Source organism: Mauremys reevesii, linkage group 1 (assembly GCF_016161935.1).
Source record: "Mauremys reevesii isolate NIE-2019 linkage group 1, ASM1616193v1, whole genome shotgun sequence".
NCBI lineage: Eukaryota > Metazoa > Chordata > Testudines > Geoemydidae > Mauremys > Mauremys reevesii.
Window position 1 is genome coordinate 141721540 of NC_052623.1, and position 17706 is coordinate 141739245.

Here is a 17706-nt window from a genome sequence, read left to right on the forward strand (position 1 = left end):
GGCAGACCAATATGCTCAGGGAGTAAAGAGTCGGATGGTGAACTGTCCTGAGCTACATTTAAAGGGGGCAAAGACACAACCTTGCAAACTGGACCACCTGTGTGCAAGCAGACATGTGGCCCAAGAGCCTTAGGCACATCCAAACTACTGCGGAAGTCTGAGACTGCATACTAAACCAAAGGTGGCAAAATGCCTGAAAAAGGTCAGTCAGCAGAAAAGATGTGTACAGTCTATTAAGGCCCCAATGAACTTGATTTTCTGAGTGGTAACCAAAGTTGACATTTCAATGTTTAGGATGAGACCCAGACGGTCAAACAAGCGCACTATACATTGACATGGGAAAGGACTTCCTTTCTGGACCTGCCCCTCAGTAACCAGTTGTCCATATATGGGAAGATGAGGATTCCTTTCTTGCTGAGGTACACCTTCACCACAACTATGCATTTGGTAAAAACCCAAAGGGCAGAAGAGAGGCAGAAGGGAAGCACCGTATACTGAAAATGGTGCTCCGCTACGACAAATCAAAGGAATTTTCTGCTTCTCTGCAAAACTGTCACATGAAACTAGGTGTCCTGAAGGTCAAGAACAGCCAACCAGTTGTTCTGTGGCAACGGGGGGAGGATAGTTGATACATGAGGTTCCAAATGGTCACTCTATCTGATATATTTGTTGAGGCCGAGAAAGTTGAAAATGGGTCTTACCCTTCCCTTGAATTTAGGCACCAGACAGTACAGAAATAGAAGCCATGACCCCAGTGTTCCAGTGGAACCTCCTCTACCGCTCCCAAAGCCAGCAGAGAGCAAACCTGCTTGAGGAGCAATATTTCATAAGAGGGGGTCCCTGAAAAGGGATGGGAACTAGGGGTGTGGAAGATGGAAAGGAACTGGATGGCATACCCCAATCTGACAGTGCTTAGGACCCAGCTGTCGGCGGTGATCAAGCCCCAAGCATTGTGAAAGCAAGCCAGTCTGTTTCCAAACAGAGGGAATGGGGAGAAGAGAGCAAAAATTGTAACACTGCTCTGGACCATGAAGTCAAAATCAGGAACTTGGTGGGGGCTCCGGGGAAGGTGTGTCAAGTGGCCAAACCCTGGATCTAAATGCTTCCTCCTCTAGGACCTATGCCCCTTTCTGGGGTAGTTCTGCTGTCTCAGGGGAGGGAAAGGCTTCCCAAATGTGTGCTGCAAACAATACTGTTGCTGCTGCTACTGCTGATCAATCACTGTAGTGGCCCCTCTGCACTGTTGGCATACACACCCCCAAAGATCACAGGGCAGCCTTAGAGTCCTTGAAGGAGTACAGAATCTCATCCGTCTTGTCCGAAAAAAGCATCAGCTGAAGGGCAAATCCTCTATAGCTTGTTGCACACGAGGACAATGCCTGTATTCTGCAGCCAGGAATCCCTTCTCATGGTCACCACCAAAGCCATTACTCTGGCTGAACTATCCACAATGTCCAGCATGGACCATAACAAAGTCTTAGTCACCAAGTAGCCGTTAGTGATAAATGCCCGAAATTCCTCCCTGAAGACTTTGGGCAACTGGTCCACAAATTCAGACATAGCCATCCAATTCACTAAGTCATATTTAGACAGTAATGCCTGCGGGTTAGCAATGTGCATCTACAAATAAGAAGATGTGTCAATCTTCCTACCCATCAGGGCCATCTGCTTGGATTCCTTATCTTTGGGAGTGGACTTAAATCTGTCCTGCAGGCCTCTATTGTTCACCATGGTTATGACCAGGGAATTTGGGGCTGGATGGGAGTAAAAACCCCCAAATCCCTGCACCACAGTGAAGTAGCAATTTCTCCATGTGCTTTGCAATAGGGGGTACTGAAGTCGACATGCTCCAGAAAAACCTTAGCAGGCTCTAGGAGTGCATCATTAATAGCGAGGGCTACTCTCCCAGGGGCAGATGGCTGCAGGATGTCCAACAACTTATGAATATTCTCCTGCAGGAACTCTGTATGAATACCCAGGGAAGGCAGCCACGTGCCACAAAAGGTCCTGGTACATCTTGAAATCCTCTGGTACTAAAGGAAAGAAAGATCCAGGCACCACAGAATCATCTGGGGGTGAAGACAAAGCGGTTAACTGTGCCAGAGCCAGATCCTACTCCAGGACTGACAGACCTGGACAGGACAACTCTGGATGCTCCACATGAGAAAAGTTCACTGGTGACTGGGCCTGTGGCAGATCTACCGTCACTACCACAGAATTGCTCAATGATCTTGCCTTAGAGCAAGATGAGGAGTGGGACCTACGCAACCGAGGTCCATCCCACAGATTTCAAGCAGCCCATTAGTATGGAGAGGGCATTGATGGCCAGTAGACACCAGGCCGGAGCCCCCATTTCCACCATGAGACAAGCACCTATCATGGTACCCATAGCTCTCCTTGACTGGGCCCTGATGCAGGTCAGACAATGGAGAGTGGGTGAAGAGAGATCCCAACCTGAATGCTGAGGAGTCCCGAGCTTCAGGGGATAAAGGTGGAGCCAGCCCTGAAGGTGCAAGCAACTGGCCTGACTCATCCATAGCCCAGAATGAAGAGGGAACTGGTGCAGATGGTGGAAACGGTACTGCTGGCATCAAATACACATCCGTTGTTTCCAGTGCTTGAAGTGGTGTCAACCCTGAAGTCGAGGTGACTGACACTGCTGAAGTGGAGGGAGGTGCGTGCTGCCATGGTTACATCAGTGGTGTTAACAGCAGGGGTGCCAAGAAGTTCCCAGTGCTGGGGAGGTCCCTTGTGCTGAGCCCAGCACCAGTCCCAGTTTCACTGACTGTCAAAGGGAAACATCAGGGTGCGGTGCCAACAGACCCTCAGGCTCAGCAGCCCACCCAGCCAACAGCATTATAAACTAAGCAGCCTTGGCAAAGTCCAGGGCCAAGGGAGAGGTCAGGACAAAAAGGCAGAGGAGGTCCATTGCCACCTGATATACCACCAGTGCAGAAACAGCCAGTGCCAGCATCACCCTCTTCAATATGGGACTCAATGGACACCCAGAGCCAGAACCAGAGTTGATGGCACAGGGTTTCAGATCTCCCTGAACGGTACCAGGGAGTGGTTGATGGGATGCTGACATTCACACTGTGTATTAAGCTAGATGTCAAACAGAGCAATACTTCCGAGTATTGACATGACATTTGAGTCCCTAAGTGTGACTGCAGCTCCTCTCACTCAAACTGGCAAAGGAAAGCAAGTGGAACACTAATCACAGAACCATTTCCTCTACTACCCAGTATTTACTGGCAGCAACGATCCCTCCCAGTAGCTAGGAATGGAAGAGGGGAAAAAACCACCTCTCTCCCTACAGCCTTAGGGAGGAGAAGAAAATGAGTCAAAATGACAAATGAAGTTCTAGAGAGCTTTAACGTGTTTGCAGACACAACACTGTGGTAAGATTACATCTGCAGGTGGTGATGTCATAATAACTACACAGTTGCAATACAGATATCTAATATGACATGAGGATGTCATTCCATGGATTATTTGTGGTTCACTGCAATGCCAGTCTATGGAAAAAGTAGCTCCCAGCCAGCGTGAGGACCAATGAGACTACTCTTCCTCTGATGGGAAAGATCTTCAGGGGTAGCAGCCAAGAAGTCTCTGTAGCAGACTAAAAACTTCTATTTAATTAGATGTCCATGGAAGCCCTTAGTGTTTTAGTTTTATGAAATTTTATAACTCTGATGTGCTATCAAAGTTTTAACAAAAGACCCCTTCAAAAGTTTTCTACCTCAGTCAATAGGAGATGTGACATTCCCTGGGTAAAATACTCTCCACAAAACTCTTGTCAGTTCCATACTATTTTCACCTCTCCCAAATTCATTACCCACCTTGTTTCACCACCTCCACGCCTCATGAAGTCTCTAACTAGCTCCTCTACCTGGCAACTTCTCCCTTTACCAGCAGTGATCACATGAGTTACTCCTGGGGGAATTCTGCACCACTGCACAATACCGAATTTGTGCAGAATTAATGTCCTGCACAGAATTTCATGTTTTCCCCCATAGACTTGGGGCTGCAGAGCTACTGGCCACCTGTAGGGGCCACTGGACTTTGCGTGCTGGAGAAGAGCCAGGCTCTGCAGTGAGCCAAGTGCCTGGACTAGTGAGAATGGAAGCTCTTCACATTCTGGCAACAGGGCTTGATCCTCATTCACCTAACGGGAGCAGGCCTGGGAGATCCGGCTCTGGCAAAGGGTGAAGAAGGGCAGGGGTGTACCAGGTCCCTCAGTGGGACAAACCTGCGGGGAGCAGGCTCGGGCAGGTGGGGGGGGCACTTGTCTGGGGTGGGGCAGCACGACTGGGCTCTAGAGAGAGAGGAGGAGGATGTGTCTGGGCTGCGGGGAAGAATCATGCAGCCCTCTCCAGCACCCTGTAACTGGAAATGGGTTTAAAAGGTAATAAAGGTAATAATTGGAGATATACCAATCTCCTAGAACTGGAAGGGACCTTGAAAGGTCATCGAGTCCAGCCCCCTGCCTTCACTAGCAGGACCAATTTTTGCCCCAGATCCCTAAGTGGCCCCCTCAAGGACTGAACTCACAACCCTGGGTTTAGCAGGCCAATGCTCAAACCACGGTTGTCGTAGGTGTTTCTTTAAACTCTCCACTCCTGGGAGAATCTTTTTCATTCTCTGTGTTGTTGACATACTTGCTGATATGTATTTTTAAATAAATTACCAAAATAACTGAAACTGGTGTGATTATATTGTGTTATTTTGACAAATAATTTTTCAAAAAATATTGTGCACAGAATTTTTAATTTAAGCGCAGAATTCCCCCAGGAGTAAGTGTGTGCTCAATGGGCTTTGACAGTGGGAGTGCCCCACCCTTCTGTTAGTTAATAGGAAAGAGATGGTGGCAACAACGTACTGAAAAGTTTTGTTGCTGCCTATAAGACATGTAGCTAGGTCAATGGGTCAGCTTTAAAAAACAAACAAACATACTTGCATAACACAATGACAGGTGATTTCCTCACCCCCTCCAAATGACAGACCCATTGTCCCTGATGGAAAAAAACATCATTTTCTGCTGAGAGTGAAGGTATCCATTTTTTATTTCAAATTATGGGAAACAACTGCAGATGGAAATGCTCTGAACTTTCATTTAGTCTCAAACAATCAACTTTGCTTTTTAGTTTTTCCTACAGAAGAACAAATGCATAAGATTATTTTACCTTCTCTACCTTCATTTAGTACTAATGAAGATTCATCCCAATTATTGCAACTCCTCTCTTCAGTATCAGCAAACATGGTAGTTAAGGAGAAAAAACAATGGAGACTTTTCAGAGAGAAGGCAGAGAAAAGGTATAGATAGGACTAAAGGAGGAGGTAGAAAACTTCATCTTAAAAAAATTGAGATGCACACATTATTTTTGTTCAGAGGATTACATAGGTAACTAGTATTTGCCTTTTGGTCAGCTGAACTACTATGCTAAAGTCAATCATTTCACTCTTCCAAAGACATTTATAGGTGCAATATCAAAACACTGTCCGCTAATGAAGTTAACAGCAGTGGTTCAGATTATTCTATTCTTTTATGTATTCCAGTCATCAGTAACAGCCTGAGAGGTGTAAAATATACTCAGACAACACAATCCAAATATTTACATTTAAACATTACCTTGACTAAATACCTACCATTTTTTAAAGACACGTTGTTTGACTGCTGACTCTTCCCATGTTTCTCCTTTTTAACATTCTTTGAATCTACAACACATAAAATGTCATTACATAACAGATTTAGCATTCACATCATACTAAAGTCCAGGGTAACAATTAGTCTAATATAGAGCACTTTTAAAACGTAACTCTCAAGACAAATACATTCCATTAACCACAGATTTTTGTGTATCTCTCTCACTATGTCATAAAAAGGTAAATTTTATTCTTATTCTAGTTCGTCTCAGAGTTTAAAAGAGAAACTAACATCAAGATAAAAGGTACAAACACAGAAAGAAAGAATTCTAAAAAGAATGATTCTTGGCCGTCAACAAACAAATATTTTCCAAAATTTTAAAACCTGCAATCTACCTTTATTTTCGAATTGCTTTTATTTTGTTTTACAGTTTGAGGGAGAGTATTAAACCAGAGAACATCTTGGACCTTTGAGCCAGGGTTTCCAAAAGACATTAGTGATCTGAGACACAAGAAAAGGTCTTGATGCTCAATGTGTTGCACACGACCCTCTAAAATTCAAGCCCCTCTAAGGTGTCTCAAGTTGGCCACACAAAAACTGCTGAACCCAAGATCACTAATCATTTTTGACAATCTCGGTGAAGGTCCTGACAAACAAACAGAAAAAAAATATTAACAGTTTATTTCTCAGTTAAGGGTCTCACTGCAACACTAATTCATTGAATACAGGCATGTATACCACACCAATGAATCAGCAGAAAAAGATGGAGTGAAACCCTTGAGTAGCACACAATCAATTCCATTTTACTGACTTCAGGTATCAGTACCACAAGGAAAAGCCCTGTGTGTGGGGAACAAATAAAGGGGAATAAAACTAGTAGGACTGGCTGAAAAGATAACTCAAGCCATAATGTGAGTGTTGCCCCTAACTCAAGTTCCAGCCTCTCACAAAATCCCTTAACTTGAGTGTAGTGGTGCTTTTAATTCAAGTTGGCTCGCCTGTCAAGGGGTATATGCTACAGCTCCAGTGAGCACAACTACTCGGCTGCTACCACAGCCATTCTGTGCAGCTTGAGCACTACTTCAGTGTCACTGCTCTCACTCAAGCTAGCCTAACTCAAGAGAAGTTAGCCATGAAGATACCCATAGACAGATGAGCTATCCATAATTGACTTTATTCACAGCTTTGCCACATTAGCAAATATTAAGACACCCATTGTGCTGCAGAGCATTCAATTCCCTTTTCAGTTTAGGCTCATACTTCAATTTCAATTGCCAGTTTCATACCAAATGTCTATATTTTTGACAGATGTTTGATACTTACCTGGAAACTAAAATGAAGGTACAATCCAATGTCATAAAGAGGATCATACATCTTGTGTGTCACAGAAGCAAGGAAGTGGTGGAACTGAGACGCCATTATCTCCAACATAGACAATTTAGAAGTGGAAGCAAATAAGTGAGCAAGTGCTCTTTGTTGCTTTTGGGCAGAGAAAGACAGCATAGTTTATTTTTCACCTATTGTGTAGAAGGTGGTAATTTTTTCAAGCCATGAAATAGATGTAGAACTGGCTAGAACTAAGGCAGTGGATTTCAAATCTCAGTCTCTATTTTTCTTGGTTAACAAGTATATTTAAACATAGCATTATTGCATTCAGATCAGTGACAGCCTTGATATTTCACAGCTATGATGAGGAATCACTGCTGTGATCACAGTAGGCGTTTTAAGCATAAACAGTAAGCTACTATTCCTTTTTTTATAATGCAACCCACAGTTATAGTGAATGTGAGCTCCCGTTTTCTTGAACCATTTTCAATGTAACCTTTTGGGCTAACATTTTCACTGATGTTGTTAACCCAACAAGTGTTCTTCATGTTTTAAACTAAGAACAAAGATATGATCTACTGGCCTGCACACAAGATGGGGAGCCAGTAATCCCTTACTGAGCTGTAATCTCTTAAAGATTAAGAGTACTGGTTTCTGGTCAATTGACTAAAGGGGAAATTTTCTCCCTCTTCTTTGGCCTGTTTTCCATTTCCTTCTCAATGCCTGAGAATGGCTATCCAGACAAAAATAGTAAGGCAGTAAGGCCAACACCAGGGAAAAGGATAAGTAAAAGGTCCAATAAAATCCCAAAATGGTGTGCGTACATATCCTTACATAGGGATAACAGTCACAACCCCATCCCATTCCTCCAAATGCAATTCCCTTTCAAAATCAACATTATTTTGGTCTAATTGGAATTGATCTGAAAACGGTTCTCTTCCAAGGTAACATCACTCCTAGATATTTAGAGACTAATGAGACTGCAAATATGGATTACATGAAAAATATAAGTGGAATTGTCATTAGCATTATCTGTAAGATTTAGGAATGGACAAAACTTCCAAAGCAGTTTCCCACTGAATAGGAAGTGTTTGAAGATTGAATCATGCTGGATCCCACATGACTGAGATCTTGAGGGTGACAAAAAATTGTCCATTGCCTTCTGGTAAGACCCAAAGTTTTGAACAGAATGGAACCATGGTTGAGCAGTTCCATCCACCCAGGTTACACTTTACAGATACTATGTATGGGAGGTTGGCCTGGAGCACCTCTTTCCAATCTGTAGACATAAAATTCTTCTGCTGCTAAGATCACTCATCAGAAGATGAGCCAGAGTAATCACAGTCATCATACAAGAAATCAGAGACAATTGCAGATTGACCCAAGCTTTCTTCATTGACTTGCAATCCACCAGGGACCAAGAAGGCTAACTCCTTCGAGCATAGAGTCTGGTAGAAGCAACTGAGATGATCCTAGTGACCACTTACAGTTCCTCCTAACATTGAACTCCAGTTTCCTGACACAAGAGAGCCTTCAGAGAAAACACCCCTTATTAGAAGAGCCAGTTTGTTAACCAATTATATTACTATTACACCTCCAACAGGAGAGTGCCCCTCTTTTTGGGACACAATGAAAGCAGTGCATTGCCTTAGAAAGTATGTCTCAGTCTTTTCCCAAGACACTATTTCCTTGATGTCCTTGTGGGAAAGGAGCAATAGAGGATTGGTCTATCAAGATTTGCACAGCCACTTCCTAGGGACTTATTCTTGAGATTCCAGACACCACTCCAACAAGGGAGTCAAAGTCTTCCACCTTGGCTAGCTCTGATCATGTGTGAGGAGCCTCCCTCTGAAGAGTCTCTACCTCTGTTCCTCAGAGTTGTCGAGCACTTTAGAGTGACAGATGGCGAAAGACTATTCCCTCCACCCCCACAGAAGGCCTCAGCTGCACCTCTGGAGTGGAGGACTGAGGCGGAGTGGGGGGAGCATTCCCCAACAAGTTGACCACCGCCCTTCTGAAGACCTGTGATGGCAACCAGAGGAGGGGGAAATGTTTGATACCTAATGCACCTGAGACTCTGTCTAGGCCCTTTTATCCATCTCCAAGAGGGGGGCAGGAAGAGGAGATGCTGGCTAACATCTTCCATCAGGACTTCTCTCAAATCTGTGTACACTCTGAAGCAGGGTGGATCTGGAACAGCTCCATCTCCTTCAACCTGTGTTTGTTATTCTCTAGGTGACCCATCCCAGATGGGCTTCCAGCCTGTTTGTCTGCCAGGAATAGGGCCTGTCTTGCAGCATCTTCAAACGGGCAGGGCAGAAGCCTGCCATACAAGGAGTAAGGTTCCTCCACAGGCTCTGCATCGACTTGTGCAACTATTACATGCACAACTGCAGTCATCATACATGATCCACTGCAGCACAGACCACCACTCAATTTACAAGGTAGTAGACAACTGCAGAGAAAGCAACTGGGCTGAAGAGGTGGAAGGCATGTTAGGTGCAAAAATCTTAGCCATCTTCTATAGAGCAGAACTACCTGTCCCAAAACTGAAAAGGACCAATTACAGAGTATTTGGGCTCTCTTCACAAGATTCTGTATTCCCATTTCATGCCTATTCTATTTCACACATTCACTTCTGCTCAAATCTCACCCTCAAGTTGGTGCAAAACACCATAACTTATGATGTTTTCCCCACAATAAAGCACAGTAGAAGACATGACTAGAGAGAATGCCATTGCATAGATGAGAAATTAAACTGCATAAAACAAACAGTTTAACCTGTCTACGTTGGCTTTTGAAAGATAGTTGCTGATGCAGTTTGCTATTGCAAAACTTAATACCTGATGTTACACATTACTCGGATAAACTATGCAGATGTCACAGAATCCAGTTACCACCTATAAAGGATTATATTTTAACAACACATCTAGATATGTGCTTAAATCTTCTACTGGACTGTTTTCTAGATTGTCAGAGGACAACAGTTATTTTGGGTGAAATTATATAGAATGGTTTCAATTAAGGCTAAATTTAGCATGCCTACTGTAAGTTTTGGATTGTTTACTTTAATTTGATTCATAACAAGTTCCATGCGTATCACCATCCTATTTCAACTTAACAATACAGCAGTTATTATTATTAGGTATAATAATACCCCATCTAATCAAAAATAGCTTTTATGTTTTCTACTTTCTTTCCTTTTGGATAAAAGCCACCAACCTTACCTTTAGCTGCTGTTCTCCCCATGGTAACACTTCTGTGATCTTCCTTCTCACAATAAAAAGGCTGAAGTTGAAAGACCAGTTAATTCTTCCTTTCAGCACAACAGTTTCCTGTGGAGTAATAATACAGCTAGTTAGTTATAGATCCAATACCAAAAAAAAAAAAAAAAAAAAAAAACCAACAACCATTATCTTGCTGTTTTAAAGCTGCAAAAGTTTAACAAGCTACTTGTAGAGGAACTTTGTGTAAACAAGAGCTAAATCAAAGCAATACTGGAGGAGGAGAATAAATTAAATTTTCTTTTTACTTTATTTTAAAATGATGTAAACCCTTGAAAAGAAAAATCAGATTGCTTCACATAGCACGTTATGATTTGACATTAAAATATGCTTTTGCTCTTACTTAAGTTTTCTTTTTAAGATTATAAAGATTATTTTCAATTTCAACGGCTTGAATCTTTTTTCCTTCCATCTTACATACACACAATCCAACAATGGTCATACTAGAAAATACCATTGGGGGAAATATTATGCTATTTAAAAAGTAAGGAGTAATGAACTCATGTTTGGTGTCAGGTAGTGTCAGATCACAGATATTCATAAGGATAACACTAGTCTCAAATATAGCACAGGCCTAAGTTGTTGCGGGCTTTAAAAACCAGCAGGTCCAAGTTAGTTAAGCCATGCCACCTCAATAAAAAGAAACGAGCAATATCTGTGTTGTTACTAGTTCTCCAGTCTAGCACCCACATTGCTGAACTTTACTGATGAAATTCATCAGCATGCCACTGAAATCAGAACAGTCATGGGTTAGTGTGGCAACAACAATGCTAGCAAGTCACATATTTTTCCATTCACTGTGTGTGTGCGCGTGCGTGTGTGCGCGTGTGTGTATATATGGCAAGAATGTAACACAATTTTCAAGCTACCAACTTTGACAGTTTCCCTTTAAGGCTGTCAGTTTCTATTATGTTTAGTGTATAACTTTCTGTTTTAAAGAGTCTTGTAGAGAAAATGTGTATGTCTAAGTTACAACAAAATCTGGCTAAAGAAGATACTACCATGGATTTACAGAAGCCAGACTTTCAAACATTCATCAATCTAAACAACATATCTATTATAACAGGAACAATAGCTCAAAGCTAAGGAAGCTACAGAAGTATTAACTCAGAATTTCTTGAACTTCACAGGGGTATACTAGAACATTTAAAACACACACATTAAACATTCGTTGTTTCATTAAACAGCTGAATAGCTTTTACCAAAGCTTCACAATTTCAAGGTAATTTAAAGTCTGTAAATTATATACTATCATGATGGACTTCATCACATGACCTTTTACGTCTACAGTATACTTCATGTGGATAAAACCAATTGAAAACTTAATTTAATGTCATTTAATTAAATTTGTTAGTTTTAAAAATATTCGTAATGTACCAAACAGGTATTACCACTAAAATTATCAATGCAAAAAATTAAAGATTAAAAAATAAAACTGAATACTAAAACAAGCAAAGCATTTTTGCTACACAATAACGCTATAAATGATCATCAAATGAATAATTTGTATGTTTGACATGATTGTAGAGTTCCCCCAAAGCATTTCAAAGCTTTTCCTCTTTAAGCAATAAACTATGAAAGGTGTTGCAGAGTCAAAGTAGCTGCCTTTATGGATAGATTACTTAAAACAGTGCATGGTTTTTATCTTTTTTGTTCCAAACACTAGATTGCACTTGGTGCTGTAATAAAGATTCCAACCCTGCAGTGATAGTCATCAAGTTTAGCACAAGTTGAGTGTCTGTCAGAAACATAAAAAGGATTCCAGCATTTCATTAGTTTGTGTAGCACCAGATAGGCTATTTTACAACATGCTCACCAGCCTGTTAAAAATGTAAGACAATTGGAAATTCTAAACCGTTGTTTGAAATAGCACAAATCCAACAACAGGATAAAATTTATTACTATTTAGAAGAGGTGTTACTTAAAAGCCAGTTGCACCAAGTTTATTCTATTCACGGTGCTTAAGTGAGCTTTTAGAAATTATTTCTCATCATATAAATTAAGTTGTACTTAAAAACTGAATTTCTGAGCCTCCATTCTGAAGAACAGCACGAAAGCTAAATCTCTGCAGAGACAGTACAGTCAGACTGAAGCAGAACATAACTCCTTTCTGGGGTAGAGTTGAGGAGCACTCTAGTTCTGCGTTTCTCAAGGACTGGTCCGTGGAGCGGTGCTGGTCCCTGTGATCTCCCTGACACAGATTAAGAAAGGAGGCAAACCGGTCCCTGGTATCAAAAATGTTGAGAAACACTGCTCTAGTTCACCCCACCTAATTAATTACCTTCTTATCTGCTGCCTACTCCCTACCCCAGCCAGGGTGGGAGCTTTTTGCATACAACTTCCAACATCACTGGCCATATATAAACTGCAAAAAAGCTGGATAAATATAGAGTGAAGCTTGCAGAGATCCTTGGGCAGGACAGGCAGGGAAGAGGGAAACCCTAAGATATCCTTGAATATGTGAGTGAACAAGAAAGCAGAGTATGTTGGGGAAAAAGAGATAGGAAATTAGGGTAAGAAGGAAGGTAGACATAAATCTAGAGAATGGAAGTCAGAAACGAAGGAATGAACCAGGTAAGAGAATGAAACAGTAGGAAAGGCAGATGCAAGGACAGAGAACTAGGAATAAATAGGCATAAGAAAGTAATGGGAGAGTTGAGGGGAATGGAAAGAAAACCAAAGGCAAAAAAAGAAAAATATGGAGAAAAATCAGTCAAGCTAGGAACAGCACTTATGTCGGTCACAATACAGGAAACACCCCAAGAAGAGTCAATTCAGACCTTGGAAGTATAGGATCAACAGGGGAGATCAACAATAAGTCACTTGACCTAAGCTAGGGAAACTGAAAATCAAAGGCAAAGGGCAAGAGAGAAAAAAAGTGTCATGTTAGTTTCAACATTAAAATGTTTGTAAATGGAACCCAATAAAAAAAGTCAATATGGAGGATGTCCACATGCTTGCTACTAATACTACTTATAGCTGGGGTTTAAAGCATCCAGTAAATTCAGCTTCATCCCTTCTGTTTAACTCCCCCTATTTCATTTAATTCTGAATTAAATGGTGAGCTTGTCTCTGCCTTTAACTTCCTGATAAGGCTTTTGTTGTCAAACCCCATTCACCCTTACTAGTCACCTCCCACTGTGTGAGTTCTTGGTTAAAAATATATATGAATAGACAAGCCTAAAGCATTTGCATTTCCAAAGTTACTACTACATATGATGGAAAAATATTTTCCATCCTACTCTAATAATCGTTCTGCTAATTTAGAAAGTCAACTTGAAGGGCAAGAATTATTGCTTTTTAGAGAGGACAGCCTTTTAAAGAAAGACTGTCAAAAATCATAGTTTCTTTTGGTTGGCATATCACAACTATCCCTTCCGCTATCTACACGAGGGGTTCTCAAACTGGGGGTCGGGACCCCTCAGGGGGTCGCGAGGTTATTACATGGGGGATTGCAAGCTGTCAGCCTCCACCCCAAACCCCGCTTTGCCTCCAGCATTTATAATGGTGTTAAATATATAAAAAAGTGTCTTTAATGTATAAGTGGGGAGATCGCACTCAGAGGCTTGCTGTGTGAAAGGGGTCACCAGTACAAAAGTCTGAGAACCCCTGATCTACACCATTCTTACAAGCAAGCAAGACAGTTATCTAACAGAAATTTGTCCCAATACCCTGCCTGTTCACTCAACCTAGGTTTAGGTTTCTTTGAAATATCATGTGTTAAACTCACATGTTAAGTTGTTTCTCCATGTTCGGTGTGTTTACTGTATTTTTGTCATCACCCAGCATAGAGATTGGAGACTTTTGTTTTGAAGAATCAAATGCTTCAGGCTCAGGTGGACAGTTAAATGAAAGCAGTAACATTCTTAAAGCAGATTAGGTTTTTGGTCCTATTAACATTGATGGTATAGCTCAGAGTCCTAATTCTGCAATTCTCAGTTAAACAAAATTAATGGGAAATTTTGGCTGGGTAAAGACTAGGAACCCATTTCAGTCCACTTGATTTCTTTCGCACAATGTGTAAGGATAACTATAAAATGTACAGAAGAGTCAGATATATGAGAATAATTTAAAAACCTCTCTCAAATTTCAGATTCAACTGTTTAAAAGACACAGTCACATTGAAAAGACACTGTTAATTTCAGGTACTATCACTACCTGTGTGGTTTTTCTTTTTCCTTATATTTTCTTAATGTTTCCTCTAACCTTGTCTTCTATGTGAAAGTCCCACATAAACACTATGGGATATTTACTGTGCAGGATGAACCGGGGAATTGGCTATACACAGAGAGCTGTCAAACGTACAAAGTAAACAAACTGATATTTGTGCCCCTCTAATCTCTTTCATTTATATTAATCATAAATTTTACTTCATAGATTATATAATCAGAAGAAACCATTGTGATCATCTAGTCCAACCTTCCATATACCACAGGCCATAGGACTCTGCTGGATTAATTCCTGTTTGGACTAGAGAATATATCTTTGCAATACTATTATCCATTTATTACTAGTCTCATAACATTTATATATAAATTCAAACTATCCAGCTCTGTACATAGCTGATCTATATTAACATTCTTCTTGTTTCCCTCCTCCTGTTTGTCATACCCACTATTGCATCCTGATTTAAATTAGGCAGAACTCTTAATGGCAGGGACTGTCCTACTCTGTGCTGAGCTGTGCACAGTACAATGAGATCACAATCTTGATTCAGACTTAGTGCTACCTTAATGCAGACACAGGTACAGTATTTCTAAACAGAAATGTGACTTCTAAGTTAATGGGGTCCCTTCAAAGTATTTTGAAAAATGAAAAATTATTTTCTTAAATTTAATAAGCACCTACCCATCTCTCTTTAAAAAAAAATTAAGAAGAAGATTTGAGGCTGTTTTGACAAGAGTCTTGGAGGTTGGAAAAGAAGAGAGATAAGAGAAGGCATAGGGAGACTTGCAGCAAGTTATTTATATTTTATATATAATTTTGACAGATAGCATGAATACTTATTTTTAAGCATTCCCCACCCCCTGATTTTTATCAATTTAAATTTTCACAGTTGTGTGAAATTATAGGAGGGAGGTCAACATCCAGTCAAGTATACAAAGTAAATATCCTTCAACTCTAATGAGTTCTCAAGCAGCATTTTTCTTAATTCGTCTATCTGTAAATTTCTATTATCAATGGAAATATTTTTTCATAGAGGGTTGTGCATGTGAGAAACTGACATTTACACACACACCCTGCAAAAAACAAACAAACAAAAAAAAAACCTCATCATTCCAAGCCTACTATATGGTATTAAATACTTCAGAAGCACCTTTGCTATTTGCCATTCTGGAATAGGTTTACTTTTTTTCCCCAAAAGAATACAGATGTTCCAAAATCCTAATGCAGGCAGTTGGGACCTACTGAACAACAGAATTAAGGTACTGGTGGAAGAGAGACATGAAAAAATAACAGATTTTACATTTATTATAAAATTAAAGCAATCTACCTGTAATATTAATGTCAGTAACACAATGTATCATTAAAAAGTAGTTTTCCCTCCTTTGTAGATAAAAAGTAGATAAGGGTATTTTTAATAGGAAATTAGGTCTAAGGTAGAATCCATTTTCATCCATACATTTAAGAAAGGAAGGCTGTCAAGAAGCAGAAATTCAATTTTCATCTTTTTATACTGCAGTGCTGATAAACCATTAGCACAGAAAAACTTCTAGTTCATAAAAAATGCTGAGCCAGATATTTAATACATATCTTGGCTTTTTACAGACTTGTGCCAGTAAAAGAGCAAATATAATAAATCTTACAGCTAGATGGTAAACACCAAAACTAGCTTTATCTAAATATTTCCTTCCTGAGTTGGAAATATATTGATTATTTAACAAAAATACTCCTTTGTATTATCTGTTGCTATAAAGATCACTAAGCAAGTTTCTATGTACTGTCAATAGGATTATGGGAAACTTTACAGCACAATATGCAACATATAATTAGCATAAATATAAAAGCATTGAATTTTAACTATCTACAAACAGTATTATACTGCAAAGTTTTGAGTCTTTTTAGACAAAAAGCAATATGTCATTAGAATCAAATCTGTCTGATCCTTCACAAATCTATTTCATAATAATCCATTCAATACAAAGAAGTAAATTTCAGTTTCCATCAAGAGACTGTGTTTAAAACCTTACACCTTACCTCGATATAACGCTGTCCTCGGGAGCCAAAAAAATCTTACCGTGTTATAGGTGAAACCGCATTATATCAAACTTGATTTGATCCACCGGAATGCGCAGTGCCCCCCCACTCCCTCCCGGGAGCACTGCTTTACCGCGTTATATCCGAATTCGTATTATATCAGATGGCGTTATATCGGGGTAGAGGTGTACTTGAACATACTTTAGGCTGAAGAGTTGTCACAATAAGAACAGAAAAATAGAAGTTTTCAATTATTTTTTTAAAGTGTGACTTCTCTTCACTGTTATGAAATTTAAATCAAAACCATATTTTGTTACTGTATGAGAGCCAAGATGTGAAACTGACCAATGTAGTTTCACTGTTCAAACAGAGCAAAGACAGACCAAATTACTTGTGCCAAAAGAATTCTGAAATAAAATATGAAACTAGATTCAAAATTAGCTAAATCAGCAATCCTTTCAAGGATGAGAGAAGGCATGCCACCCTTCTTAAGGCTGCAGATGCAAAATGCAAACAGTTCTCCCATCATGCTTTCAGGTTCTCAAAATTCTAAATCTTCCAACCTAGAATGATGAAATAGTATGTAAGGAGGCACCAGATCTTTAAGAAAGCTGGACCCAAGCCTATTAACATCCTTAAAACCAAAATCTTCAATGCAGTCTGCCCACAAAAGAGGAGATTTTGAATATTTTTATTCATACTCTCAACAGCTCAAAAAATGTCCTGAAGCATTTTTAAACTAAATATGAAATTCAAAGTCAGATTGGCTGAAATTGTAAGCTATATTTTAATACTGTATATTTACATTATATAAGTGCTGGAAAAAACACTCAAACAATTTGGCAAATTTACCATCTTAAACATCTGTGTTGTTTTCCATGTCCCCATACAAGCCTGAACACTTTCTTAGAACATATTCATCAGGCCACTACCCTAGTCTCATTCAAATCCCTGCCAAAAGACTCATTTCTGCCACAAAACAAATTAATTAAAATATTCAACTTTAAGAAAAATCTTTGCTAGCATGCTAAGAAATTAGCATAGGCCTAACATCTCCATATCACAATTTATGTGCCCTGTTTAATCCCACCCCTAACCCCTCTAACTTTAACTAACCCTCTCTTGCCATGGCAGGAAGCTTATTATTTGTTCAGTGAGGCACCTAGCATACTTTTGAGCATAGTACAAATAAAACAGGTGGGGGGGGGGAAGAGAAGGGAATTCCTATTACAAGTGTAATAAGAGATGACC

The 17706-nt window shown here is 40.1% G+C and overlaps 1 protein-coding gene across 14 annotated transcripts in view; it reads right to left on the reverse strand.

Moving 5' to 3' along the window:
* Window positions 1-17706, reverse strand: part of SCML2 (Scm polycomb group protein like 2) — a 188776-nt gene that overhangs the window by 159607 nt on the left and 11463 nt on the right. For 12 of the 14 annotated variants that reach the window (XM_039489989.1, XM_039489982.1, XM_039489972.1 and 9 more), the window contains exons 2-3: window positions 10201-10308; window positions 5650-5718 (exon numbers count right to left, since the gene is read on the reverse strand). In XM_039489989.1, the coding sequence (XP_039345923.1) occupies window positions 5650-5718; window positions 10201-10222 (91 nt within the window). In that variant the 5' untranslated portion in view covers window positions 10223-10308. Of the gene's footprint in view, window positions 1-5649; window positions 5719-10200; window positions 10309-15574; window positions 15675-17706 lie in introns of those variants that run through there. The other 2 variants (XM_039489999.1, XM_039490055.1) reach the window with 2 other exon arrangements.